Here is a 14,495-nt window from a genome sequence, read left to right as displayed (position 1 = left end):
GTTCTAGGAAGCCATACACAGACTGGATCATTCCTGGCAGCTGATGAGCACAGAAAGGAGGAAAAACAATTAATAAACAAAGCTGAGATGTTTTCCAGCACTTCTTTTTCTGTCTCAAAGAGCCATATACACATATACACAGCAGTGGATATGTTAAATGGCTTCCAGAGGCCAAGAGCAACGTGCAGCTCTGGACAAGGGATGTGGACCGCTAAGAGAGCGAATACTGGCCAATGTGTTGTCACCTCTTTGGAGAGCTGCCACCCATTGGAAAGGCCAAACTGCCTGAATAAATGAGTAAAAGCAGGTAACACGTTCCAGAGCAAAGCACATTGGATGTCTTTGCAGGACAGTGGGAGGATTTGTGCTTTTTGGCAGTCTCTGTAGGGCTGTTTGCTCTTCCTGCCTCACCAGCCTGGGCATGGCAGCCTGTGAAGCTCTCAGAGCAACAGCCAGGCATCAGGAAAAATCCCTCAGTGCTGCTAAGTAAAGTGACCAACGCAGCAGGAGCTGGGGGGGCTGCACACCACTGTCCCAGCCAAGCAGGGAGCCTTGCTGCAGCAGCACTTTGCTGGAGAGACTCCATTTGCTCCCTAACTAAACCCCACGGTGGACAGTAGGGCTCTTCAGTGCTCATCATTAGAGATGATTACTCTGAAAAGAACACCGTGTCTGAGGTCCACCGGAGCTGGTGAGGCTCAAAGACCCTTTCGGCCCCCTGATGTTTGCCTGGAGCATTATTTTAGCACGCTCCAGAGGGACTCGGCAATGCTGGCTGTTAGGGGAGCAGCACACAGGGAAGTCGTATGATTTCTGAGAGCTTCTAGTACTCTCCTGGGAAAAGGGAAACTGCACCGAGGCTTGAACCAATGTGCACTTGATGAGCAGGCTGATGAATGCTCCCGATGCAATTCCGCATGTAAGAAACCTGGAGAGCAAGGCTCCACAAGCAACAGCTTCACAACTTTTTATTCCCTGCCCTAGAGTCACTGTCATTTTAAAATTCTCTACAAACATGAAAACAAATCATCCTGTCAAAAAATCATGCATTAGAAACAAATTATGCTCTCTAAAAGCATCTTGGCAATATAATTGATAAACTGCGAGTGTAGGAAATAATTGAAAAAGTGGGGGGGGGGAACATGCAGGATAAATGACTAAAATAGGAAAATAATGAACACGTGTAAATAAGAGCCACAAACAATAAATATAAATTATGGCGTGACAAACTGTAAATAATCAGAGCATTTCAGGCCTGAAATGTGATCCCTCTTCGGGGAAAACTTGTGTTGGTAAATCTGGAAAAGGCTGAGAAAGGAAAACGAGAAGAGACGCGGTTATCAGGGCTCCTGGAGCTGGCAGGTGCGATGGATTAGCTCTCAGATCCATTACTCAAAACCTGTGCTCGCTCTGTGGCAGCACGGTGCGTTACCGGCCCTCTTCCTACCACCACCCTGCCATACAAACTGCCCTGGCAAAGGCGATGCCACCAGCCTTTTGCACCCCACTATAGAGAGATTAAAAGAAGAGGGGTGGCATTTATCTTCCCTGGTTCAGCCATTTAGAAAGGGATTTTGATGACTGTTGTTTCCTGATTCACCCCACTTTCCCCTTCCCTCCCCGGTGTCTCCATGTCCATTTGATACTCAGAAATAAATGACCACTGTCCTTCGCTTCTCCTGCAGGTGCACGTCAAAATGGCTGTTTGGCTACTGTGAAAGATTTTAACCCACTTCTTTGTTTCCAGGGTGTGGGAGGTGATGTCAGATGGATGAGGGCTGGCAGATCTGCTCCCCGGCCTCCTGAAAGCCACGGTGAGGGAGGGGAGGCACTTGGTGGTGGAGCTATGTTGTGCTCTGCGGTGAGGGGGTAATAGCAAGAAGAGAAATGGCATTAAAATGCAAACTATTGGCGGTGGTGATTACTGTGGATAGGCCTCTTCCATTAAGCAGCACAGAATCCATGCCTTTACGCCTTATTTCAGCTGTGATTGCTCCCGAGGAAAGCTCTGGTCACAGCCCATCCAACAGGGCCTTTGAGCAGAGCTCGGCGTGTGGTGCTGTGGGTAGCAGAGGGCGGCTGCTCGGCCTGTTGTCCTACAGCCGTGCTGGCACTCGAGTTTGGCCCAAAGTGCTATAAAACGCTGCCAATTCAACTTGGTGCTGGGGCTGTACCGCTCCGGCCTGGTGTCGGCGATGGCTGGCGGTGTAAAACAGCAGTGAGGTTGCTGTCAGGGGCTTGGGAGAAGGGGGGGAGCAGGTTTGAAATGCTGTGGGGCAGACAAAGACAAGGTTCACCCCCCAAAGCACGTAGCATGCAGCAGCCTGAGAGCCCCGGCAAGCTGATGAAGTGCCTTACACTGTGGGATCAGGGGAGATAGGGCAGCCCAAATGTCCTGATGTTAATGTAACCCTACCAGCGATGGTTTGGGACATAGCTTTGCTCCAGTTTAACAGGGGGTTTCATGAGACTCAATTAGCGAGGTTATTAATTAATCAATTATGTAAAAGAGATGAGCAATCAGATATCCTGTTCTACAGTGATACAGCTCATTGTTAAAACTTAATTAACTCATAGGCTTGGGGACAAAATTAAAAAAAAAAAAAAAAAAAAAAAAGAAACACAACAAGAAACAAGGGAAAAAAAAACGACCACCTACTGAAGAATCAGTTAGGAGAGAATGAGTTCAAATGAGGCTGGAAATTGGCCTTGAGACCAGACGGGACCTCAGCCCTGCTCTGAGAGGAGACAGCATTATTTTAGGTAGTTTAACAAACAGCCTGATGTTCCTCTCTACCACAGCAGCCAGCTGAACCAAATTACTCTCTCTCACTTGCCAAAATAAATTTATGACAAGCCCATTTGTGTAAATGGATATACTGGTCAGACCTGGCCAATGCTGCCCTTGGGGTCGGAGGCAATGACTGGGGGCATGGGTTTGCACCCCAGATCCTCTCCCTTAGCCAACACCACTGCAGCACGAGCCAGGGAGCAGCAGCGGCACTGTCAGGCAAAGGTGCCAAAAGCAATGGGAATATCGATCTGCTCTAACAGCCCCTTGTAACCCACCGTATTTCAATGGCCTACATTAATCTGTGGAAAACCTACATCTTGTAACTGACGTCGTTTTATTTAATTTTACTTTAGGCTAGTAGTTATTTAGGTCAATTCCTTGCCACTTGTGATAAATTGACAAGTCATCTGTGATGGAGCAAATCCTTGTCTGGGTGTTCCTGCTCCTGCAGACTCTTACTTGGCCATATTTGTGTTGAATGATTTTGTGATATTCAGCATTGAAAAATCAGTAACAAAACCTGCAAATAATGTCAGTTTAGGTAATATGTTTTCAAAGCATAAGCCAATGCATTTCTGGACCTTTCTTCTAACAATATGCTCTGGGGTGGATTTTCCCATGTTTAAGGGCCAGATTGCAAATGTATTGGCTGGGAATGGAAGTGGAGTCATGCTCCAGCAATGATTTTTATTGAGTAACTATAGATGGGGAGAGGCAGTTACTACCTGGCAGAGACCCTGCATTTTAAGTTTTCTTTATGAACTCTCTCTCTCCCAACTCTTTAGCATGGAATTGCAGGAATTTATAGTGAGCCCCGAAAGAAGTTGATACTTGAGCCCAGTAGCTGCCAGACACCGTATTTCTTTCTAAATCTGGTGTCAGCAGTGGGGTTTCTTGCCGAGCTACAGCTGGAAGGGTGGCTTCATAGGCATTTAAGGCACACATTAGAGCTTTTTACATACCTTTGCCTCATTATCGGGCTGATATAGTGCTGGTAAAATCTAAATGCACTTACCTTCCTTCTGCACTGCCACTGTTTCTTTCTTTTTTTTTTTTTTTTTTTAACCTAGCTTTCAGGGATTCATTTCAAGCAGTTACTAGCTATTGCACACAGGGGACAGGAACAACCCAGCTCAGAGCAAAAACCTGCCTCTGCGGTTTGTGGGTTGTGATGGACCGATCCTGATCAAGTCAGCAGGAATTTTCCATTGGCCTGGAGAAAAGTAGGATCTGTCCTGAAAGCATCCACATTCAGTGGGGCTGTTATTCTCATTCTTACTTATGTAAATCTTTGTTTTACCCCTTATTTTTTTTCCTTCTTCTAAGACTGCATAAAGCCTGCTGCTCTTCACACTGTCCAAACCCCCTCTACAAAAGATGGTCCTGTTTCGAAGGTGGGAGTGTTCAGAAAGGCAAAAGCTTATTAATAAAACTCTGCCTCCTTTTAATCTATTTGAAAAGCTGTACAGTGTGCAAAGCTGTTGTGACATTTTTTTTTTTCCTTTTTAATATCTCACGGTTTGATTGTCAGTATTTAAGACAAATGAAACTAATCATCAGCGAAGGTGCTGATGCTAAAGATTTATAGCTGGTGTGGCTTTCAACAGGAAAATTCATGAGAGAGGACTGCGTGTGTGCATCTGTGTGTAAGCACGCATCTGTCAGGGGAGTTTTCAGAAATAAAACAAGTATGGTCATTAGCAAAACAATATTAGGAACATTGGAAAAATATTTATATGTTGGAAAGTGGGGGGAAAAAGGTTATTTCCTTGTAACATTTTAATCTTATAATTTGTCTCGTGTGTCCCTTTTCACACAGAGGTATTACTTGGAGGGACTCGGTCATCCTCCAGGTAAGAGCTATCCCTGCTAATCTCTTTACTTTAAGGCCAGACTGACCTTTTATCATTGCTGGAGAGATGTTTCAGCAGCAGACACTCTTCAATATCACTTGGAAGGCAAAGAGTGTATCCCTTAGCTGGGAGTTCATGAGAATTAGTCCAAGATTAGTCCAAAATGGAAAAGAGAATCATGGAAAAGCTAGATATAGAACAACGAACCTTATCAAGACATGACAAGAGGGACATAATCTGCTACGAGTATTTTAATATATGAAACCCAAGGACCCAGTCACATCATTTAGCCAGTACAAGTTGTTACAGAAGAGATTAGCAGCATACACATTATAAAACACCAAGTCAACTTTATATGGGGCATGTAAGAAATTCCCAGAAGTGGATATCCCAAAACAGGGGAGTCTGAAGACAGTAGTCACTGAAGCAGGAAGGTGGTCACAGGAGGGACCTGCTGGTTTTCTCTACAGGGGCTCCCTAGGGATGGCAGTGATGGGGCAGATGATGCTCCAGCTGTTCTGGCACATTTTAGCCCTGACCAACACTTCTCAGGGCAGATGACCCAAAAACAGCGTGTATGAGTCTATAAACTTGTATATAGATGAGTGTGTGTGTGTGTAGCAATGCATGTGTGATACAAAACAAGGCTTGCAAGATACCTGCAATTTTGAATCTCAAAGGGATTTGAAAAACAAAAACAAACAACAACAAAACATACCCTCCACTTCATTAGCAGCTCACACACTTTTAAATTTAGGGTTTTGTTTGTGTGTTTGCCTTCCGGCCCCCACTGCCACAGAGTCTGGCATCTGGTGCAGCTGAATCACTTAAACAGCACTTCAAAGAGTCTCATGGGTTTTGGAAAGGGAAAAGCTCATTTCTTCTCAAGAGTCAGGTAAGGCAGCATACTGGAAAGTAATGTGGGTTACCAGTAGTAAAAATAAACTAATGAATGAGATCAATTTAACAGAAATTTAAGGTACGTTCTGGGCAGTTTCTGGTTCTAGATGAGACAGCTCAGCCAACAGCTTAAGGACAGACGTTATAGATCTATTAGATGAGATCATAATTGCATTAATATTTGAAAATGTATTTAATTCTTTCATTGGTACTTTAATATTAACTAAAATATTTGCATATACAGAAGAAAGGTGATAACATTTTAAATTCTGTAATTAGCACTGTAATAACGTCTCCTGTTTAAACTTAGTTAATAAAGTGGAAGCCAAAATTTAGTAAGAGTCACAAAAACTATTTATAAGTGAGAATGGCTTCCCCGAAGTTGTATTCAATGTTTTTGTCTTCATTTATACTGTATATAACAATGTGAATGTGGCTGTGTTTATAGAATTGCCCAGAAAACCTTCAGAAGAGATATAAAAATGTGATTTGCAAACAGGGGAGGAAATAACCCTGAAAGTTTCCCCCACCCCCTTCTACAGCTAGTTTCCTTAAAGAAACAATTTTAATTTAATTTGTAAAGTTCTGGTTTTGGTACAGCTATTGCTTTCAGTTTGGTTTCATTACTGCTTTTAAAATACAGCTTTCTAGAGACCTTACATTAACTTCACAGATTACAGCTGACATTGAACAGAGGTAAAAGGTATAAACCAAATATAAAAGACCATCCATTTCCATGCATGATTAAATGCTGACTCAAGGTACTGCTGTATTTTTGATCCCCAAAGTTTAATAAAATTTAAGACAGGCAATCAGGAGTCGCAGACAAATTAAAATTTATTGAGACAGACAAAAATGCAACTATTTCAGACTACAGTTAAGCATTTACAGTTAACCAAAGAAATATAGCAAAATGTTCACATTCCACTTAACTCCTTATGGAAAAAGCATTCAGAATTTACTATGCAATTCTACTTACTATGATAGTCTACATCCATCTACAGTAGGGACATCAAACTGAAACACATAATATTTGGATCTCTCCTTACAGATCTACACATTTAACAGTAACGGACATCAACAGCATTGAGAAAAGTATAAAAAGACCAAAAACCACCTACTGTAGAAAGGGCTTTTTGATGTATAGTAACTGTACAAAGCAGTCTATGTATTAAAGGAACTTGAATGGCGTACAGAAGGGCCTGCAATAAAAGCCAACAAATGTAGGAAGCTAAGCTCGGGCGATCTGGTGGTCTGTATCGAGTGATGACCTTAGATCTATGTCAGTTGCTGCTTGAGGGGAAAAATGCTACAAAACTTCTAATATCAAAATATTCCCATGCCAGAAATGTACACTGAGACTAACAGACTAGGCTGGAGAGGCAAAGAGAAGCATTCACTAACAAACAGTGTTGTTTTAAATATAAACTTTACATTTTCAATATAAACTGTAGAATAAATATTAAATAAACATTTCTAATGGTTTAAAATAATAGTATGGAACGGCTTAAAAAGGGCAAAAAAAGGAAAAGGATTCTTTGTGTTCACAGCAAAGTCTAGTAATGACCCAAAAAACCCAACTGTGCTGAAATCTGAACTCAAGGAGATTTTGATGTAACCACAGTAGTTAAAAGGACACCTTGAACCATAAAGCAATGCCTAACAGTATTTCATAGTCTCTAATATGAAAAGAAAATGAGATTAAAAATTGGTTTGTGTCTCTAAAAGAACGGGACAACTCTGATTCCATTTTTCACAATAAGAAAATATTTGAAAGGTCAATGACTTGATTCAGACGGGAAGTTCTGCTTTGAAAAAGAAAAAGAAAAAAATAGAAAGAAAAAAGAAAAAGCAAGAGGAAAAAAATAAAAGAAAAGAAGAAAAGAAAGGAATTCAATTAAGCCGCAAGCAAATTAAATCTTTTACAAAGCATGAAGAATGGAAGGGGCTTGATCCAACAAAGAACTGGTTCTTGGTAGAGTGGCTGGTTCCTTTTAAAGAAATAAAGCATCTTCTTAGAGGAATGTCTCAGATTGGACACATGTATCTACATTATATGAGTGTACATAAATATACATATATACACAAATATGTATATAAATGTACACAAACGCGCATGTTTATATAGCCTGCAGTTCCCCTGACCACTGACCAATGCCAGTGGATTTCAGAAGGGCTTTGTTAAATAGCTTTGTAGTTCTTGGTAACATGCTCAAAGCAAACTGCAGTCTGAGCTGCCACTCAAAGCACAAACATTTGTCTGACGTCTGCCTGACAAGGCTATGACACATTATTATTTGATATCATTCTCTTTAAACTGTGCTATCGCTGTAGCCTATTGAACATAGTCCATAAAATTGTATTTTCCTGATGCTGGCCCGGATTCGGAAGACCAATTGGAACAGGTAACTGAATGATCACCTGGATAGGGGCGTCGACACGAACCCAGGCCAGTGGGGCTGTGTGTACACATGTATGTGTATGTGTGTGTGTGTGTGTGTGTGTGTGTGTGTGTGCAGGCTTGGTATTTGTTCCCAGATCATCGATCTAGAGAAACAGAAAATGAAAGAGGAGACAACGCCTGAGCCCCTGCAACATGTGGTGTGTGAAAGGACTGCCTTTTCTGTATTGCTTTTCCACTCCCATCTGAATGCAGAGGTCCTGCACGGACGGGGAGATGGGCTGCAGAGCCCTAACAGGTTTTGCAGTGGGCATTGGCTCTGAAGAAGGGTGAGGACCACAGCTCCTGGGACAGCATTTCTGGAAAAGTGACTTCTGCCATCCAGCACGGTATGTCCCTGCTTTCCTGGCATAAAGGAATTCTCTGGAATATGTTTTGACTCCATACTGTCAGCACATCTAGAGCCAACATTAATTCAGAGGAAAAAAAAAAAGTCTAATTATTTCTCTGTGCAATAAGCACATTTTTCACTCTGCAAAATAAATCGCAGGCAAATCATGGGCATTGCTAAAATACTTACAGCTGCTTCCCAACCCAGCAGCTCAATTATGGTACCCAGAAAAACGTTCAAAGCTATGGGAGTCCCACCTGCTGGGCTGGCAAAGAGCTCACATGTGCTGTCTTTCCCTTGAGTTTGAAACCTTGAAAATGCCTTGTCACGTAAGCATCCACACTGAAATATTTACACGATTCGGGCTTTCATTAAACGCCTCCAACCAATGTGGCCCTTCCTGCAACTTCTCCCAGTGAGAGAACTGGCTCTAGCACACTGCTAAGGGCCGCCACACGCCTCCCTGGTGGTCGGTCACCATTTACTGATCCTGACCTTGAGGAGAAGCACCAAGTGGCAGCCTCTAATCATGAAAGCCACAAGCCAAAGAACTCACACAAACACACACCCAAGTCACACAGCCAGAGGGGGAGCCAGGAATGCTCTCAAAGCATGTGCAGACCGCCCAGCCAAAGTTATATACTAGCCATCTACAACCAAAAGGCTTTTTTTTCCCTTTAGAAATATTGATCTGCCAAATGCACTCCTGCTGTAACTCATCGACATCAATGGGCAGCATTTCTGAAAAACCGCAAAAATAATGAAAGGTCACCACAGTATATTCTTGCATCAGAGAACTGCCATGGGAAAGGACACAGCAAATAATTTAATGTCAGTGTGCTGTGATACAATTGTAGAGCTATAAATACAGGGATGATGCTGAGGGAGTCACAGATTGTGTTTTAATACTAGTCTCTTTTACGTGTGTGTTAGGAGTATGCAGCTTGTCACACGGAGCAGAGGAGTTAAGCTTTTGAAACATTCCCACTTAAAGTTGCTATTTTAAACAGGCCAAATAAATATTAACTATTTAAATTATAGAAATGACAGCTTATTACTTTTGATGGTTAGTGTCTTTGAAAGCTATACAGCTTTGCAATGAGGGATTGCTTCGAGTAAATATAGACCAGACAGACCCACGGTGTGTGAGTTGGGAGCAGAGGCTGCCCGTGTGACATTAGTGCACTTAGTGCAAATGAGGTCAGACAGGAGCTGAAGAATGCCTGTGGAGGCGGTTATGTTGCTATAGATTGATGACACTCTTTGCTCAAACACTTTGATAGTCAGACGGACTCTGTTCCCTGCCCACAGGGCTCGGTCCGTGATAGCTGCAGGTTCTCAGCATCTCTCAAGATCAAGGCCATGTTGCTTAACCAAAATAACGCTGTCAGAGAGCTGATCTATGCTCCTGTGGGTTTGGTTTTCAGCGTGGGCTGGGCTAAGCCTGTTGGACTCATTCTCAAAGAATGTAAGAATAAAATCAGCACCAAACCAGAGGGTTTCTTTCTGGATTAAGCCCCTGGTGCTAGGAAGCCAGAAATCAGTATCCAAAGAGACTTACCCTACAGGAACACAACAAATATGGAATAGAGAAGGAGACGCCTACTTTTCCTTTTTCATGAAAGAAAAATTACTGTTTCTGATATGATCCAGGTAACAATTTATGATACAAATTGTCTATGTTTGATAACAAGAGAAGGGCTGCTAAACCTTGTGCCAGTTTTCTGAGCCCCTTCTGTGAATCTTCTTTCACACAATATATTTCATAAGCTGTGCAATTGAGGATTAAGACATGAAATGTTTTTGAAACAAAATTCATTGCCCCTGTGGATTAGAACAAAAATCCCCCAAACCAACTGAACAAAAGCTGAATTCCAAACAGTCCTCACTGGAAAAAAAAAAAAGAAAAAGCTGTCTTCCAAATTAAAGAGACCATACAAAATTAAACTCAGTAGAGAGGGAATATTTGTGCCAGGTACTCTCAGATACAATTGCAGAGATATGATGTGACTTGCAATATTGTGCAAAATGTGAGTCCTTAGAATGATGGGCACTACCATATATAGCCAATTTCATCATCCTTATCATCATCTTCATCTTCGTCATCTTCATTAGCTGCTCTTACATGAATCTTCAGTTTTCCTTCTTTGTCTTTTTTTGCTGCTTCAGGTTCCTCTTCCAAATCATCCAGCAACACAACAGATCCACCACTGCCAAAATCCCCTGAGGTTTCCTGCTCTTCTTCTGAAATAGGTAAGCGGGAACAGTCATTTCCTCACATCCCAATCCCTTGTTCGTGACTACCCTTGTCATTCAAGCCCCTTTGCAGTGTTATTTTTAAAATTAATTCTCTTTGCTGTTCTTGAAAAAAACTCTAAATTTCATTTTTTATTCTAATGGTATAAATATACATATAATAATTTACTCTAAAAAATTTACTTGCTTGAAAAATGATGCACCCAGATGCTCAACTGATTTTGAGGTGAGTATTGACTCAGTTCACATGCATGCAGGCCAGAAAAGAATTACTCATTTGTGAATAGTTTCAATGCATCATGACTAAATAAACCAGGCTAAAAATAATCCACAGACTGATTTTATTTAAGTGCATAAAACATGCTTTGCAAGTACACCTATTTAGCCTAACACCGCTGATTCAGTTCTGGGCAACCCAGACCTTCTAGGTCACTCTTTTTTTTTTCGTTCTTTTTTTTCTTCTTCTTCTTCTTTCTGGAATTAGAACAGCTGCATCCACAACCATCACTAATACCCAATACCACTAAAATCTTGCTTGTGTAGGTATAAGAGCTAACTGGCGAGTTTACTATTGTACTGTCAGCAATTTTGGGGCTTCATTGCTAATTCATAAAATTTTACAGATTGGCCTTCCTTTGTCTGGAAAGACATTGTTCATGATATTCCTGTCAATGCGTGCTCCAAAGTATACAGAACAATACATTTAATAACCTTGTATAGCAGTCCCATAGCCTTAATTATCAGTGACTACATATCCCAAGCTGGCAGCAAAAACATCTTATCACTGGCTATTGCATGCTTCCCTCTGCTGTAGCCCCTCAGCCCAAAGGACAAAGATGTGTATATGGGCCCATTTGTAATATGAATGGGAAAATAAAGGAGCACTCTGAACACTGGTAGTTATGTTTCCCTGTTGTCACTTGTGTTATCGTACTTCATCTTACAGCAATGGCAGGGCTTACAACGATGTTAATTCCTTTGCTATCTGAGGAGAGACCATCATTACTCACCACAACTAACTGTCCCTTGTTTTCTTGAGCCAGCTATCTCATTCCCGTACTTATCAACACACCAGCACTGCCCTGTGCTGCCATGGCACTGAGTGGCTTTGTAATAACCTTCTTCATTGCACCGTGGGATGAAAGCACCTGAATAAAATATAAGGTATAATCAGTGATACAAGCCTCTATACAACCAAGCAGGCGTATAGAGTGTTATGAACTTGTCTCTTAGTTACATGAAGATCTTCACTATGTTGGCAAGGAAGTACTTGTGATTATCTGGTGCCTAAAGGGGAGCAGAAATTATATATGATTAACTATTTTCAGGCACCCTGGTCACTGCACAGTGCATGAATGTTTGTGATAGCACATGGAGGGTGAAGGCATATGCTACTAAAGATAGGTTTTGTCTGTCTCTGAATGATTGATATTCCCCAAGAGCCTCTTGCAGATTTAACTCTGGGTTTTAAGCTTTTCTTCCCAACTGGAATATTACCCCAACTTCATTAATTCTTCATTTCCCTTCCATTTGCACTCCTTCAGTGTTTATCATACAAGTCTTTCCACAACACTGTAATTATCCCTGGAAGGTATCTGCCATCTGCTTGCTATTCATATTAATCGCAAGCACAACTTCTGCCTTACTGAGAGTTCCCATGCATAGAAGAACTAATGCATAAGCTTTACAGAGAGGGACAACGGGATCTGAAATCCCTACGTCTTCAGCTTTGAAGCCTAAGATTTATCTCAGAATAATACCAATACAGTTCAGCCCTGCAGAATGTGGTTCCTTCTGGCTTCCACAGACAGGCAAACTCTCAGGAAGAACCCGTGTTATTGTTCCCACCACTTTCAGCAGGTACAGTAAATGTACTTCAGTATGAAAAGCTCTCTTGTCCTTTGAGACTAGTTAGCTTTATTCCCAGGGGAGGTCAATACAGTCATTTTCCATTCTTTGCCAATTGCTTCAATTTGAAACATGGCAGAAACCCACCCTTGCCCCAAATCTCTTGTCTCAAATGACTTTTGAGAAAACGTTTTCTCCTTTGTCAAAGACACCTGTGATTTACTGGTCACACAGTAAGTTTTTAAACTAGTTCCATGTGTATTGCATCTCTTCAGACAATTCATGTGTCAAAGGGTCTATTTCCACTACATTTCTCAAAGAAAAAAATGAATGAGAAGGTGCTGCCCAAATGCCATGAAATTTTCTACAGAAAATACATAAAAGGGGACGTCAATCAATCTCAGATTTATATATATATATAATGAATCCTTGAATTTCCAAACTCATTGTACTACAGAACTTTTCTACTGTTTAAATGCCAATAATGTAGTTATGGAAGATCAGAATAGAAATCTTTGAACATCAGCAGAAATCATATATCTGATCAGTTTTGGAGACCACTGTACTTTCATTAATGAAAGTATTTTAAATAACTTCAAAGCATGGTCTTATGGTTTGTTTGCTTATGGGAACCACCACTATATTCATGTGCAAGTGAAAGCACAGTGACGACTACTAAAGACTCATTTTTGCTATTTATAACAAAATGGTTCATCGTGCACATGTATTCACCTTTGCAAGTTACTGCTGAATGTTTGATCCCTTATTTCAGTATTCTTTCATATTTGTGATCATGGCCTCTCTCTGTTAAACACTTCAGGTGTTTATCAGACAATTCAATACCTTGGAAAAAGTGCTCTGGTGCTGATTTTCAGCTGGTGGAGCTCCCCTGCTACATCAGTTGTGCATCTGGCTCCAGGGAACTACCAAAGGGGAAACCTACGTGGCTTCACAGCGTGAGCAGAGAATGGTCTCTGTATTTTAAATTGTCTCATCCTTTCTCTTTTCCTTGGGCAATGCAACCTTTCCCTTCTTTGAAGTAGGCCTTTTCACATAGTTTTACTGCTTTCCTTGTAAGGTATTAAAATGTTCCATGCTGACTGTAAAAGCCATAGATTAGAAAAAAAAAATACGGCCCAGGCTCACTGCCAAGATAACTATGTGTGGAAAGGATTCACACTTTGGGTCACAGTGTGGAGTGGAAGGTACTTCTCTTTCTGCAGGGGAAACTTGTGCTAATTTGTATGTGACACTGGAACTTTAAATATTTAGCACATTAGTGTCACGGTGTTTGCCAACCATCAGGGAGAAGACTGCAGCATGTCCTTGTCAGTGTGTCAGGTGCAGGTGATAATCCGGTGACAACAGAGAATCACTGGAAGCAAGTGTTGCATAGAGTGATGGTTCATCCTGTAACCCCCCACAAAATCAGCCTCTGCGTGCATTAGAAATAAGCTCTGCCTACAAGTTTTGGTGGTATGGAGCATGGCATCCAAACACTGCACTTAGCAGGGACATTTCCCTCTAGAATTTGGTTGGGCATCTGAGAACAGCTGTGCAGTTTGGGAGGAGAAAGGAGTTCCCACTTCCTTTCCCTTCTATGCTTGCACAGCCAGTGCTTTCCCACATGTGTGGCCCTTTGTGGTGGGGGCTGCTGCTAGAGCAGCTTCACTATTCACCACTTCACAGCCTTAGTTGCTCCCCACTGACTTCCTCAGGCTAGGGAATCATGCTTCCCCTGTCTCTCTCTGTCCCCACAGTATTTAATTATTCCCTGCAAACTGGAACAGCGCTGCTGAATCTATATCCTCTTTATGGATCCAAGTCTAGGTCTCTTAGTTCTGCATTCTTTCCTTATCTATATAACACTCCCCTTCCTCAGAGGACATGGGGAGAATAATTATATGCTAAAGATAGTGAAGCACACAGGTAAAAGCTTGACAGAATTAAGTGCTAGCTCCCTGTATTAGCTATTATACCAGCTGAATTCACAGGGCTGATATAGAAGAAAATAGTGACGGGAGCAGAAATTTATTACCTTAGTGATGTGGG

General features: G+C 41.7%; 1 protein-coding gene across 1 annotated transcript in view; it reads right to left on the bottom strand.

Moving 5' to 3' along the window:
• Window positions 1-6,366: 6,366 nt before the first annotated feature.
• SPOCK1 (SPARC (osteonectin), cwcv and kazal like domains proteoglycan 1) overlaps window positions 6,367-14,495 on the bottom strand; it is a 285,184-nt gene continuing 277,055 nt past the window's right edge. The window contains exons 10-11 of the mRNA XM_005018686.6: window positions 11,606-11,743; window positions 6,367-10,583 (exon numbers count right to left, since the gene is read on the bottom strand). Of these exons, the coding sequence (XP_005018743.1) occupies window positions 10,393-10,583; window positions 11,606-11,743 (329 nt within the window). The 3' untranslated portion in view covers window positions 6,367-10,392. The remainder of the gene's footprint in view (window positions 10,584-11,605; window positions 11,744-14,495) is intronic.

Source organism: Anas platyrhynchos, chromosome 14 (assembly GCF_047663525.1).
Source record: "Anas platyrhynchos isolate ZD024472 breed Pekin duck chromosome 14, IASCAAS_PekinDuck_T2T, whole genome shotgun sequence".
In the NCBI taxonomy this organism is placed as follows: domain Eukaryota; kingdom Metazoa; phylum Chordata; class Aves; order Anseriformes; family Anatidae; genus Anas; species Anas platyrhynchos.
This window is presented reverse-complemented; position numbering and strand designations above follow the sequence as displayed.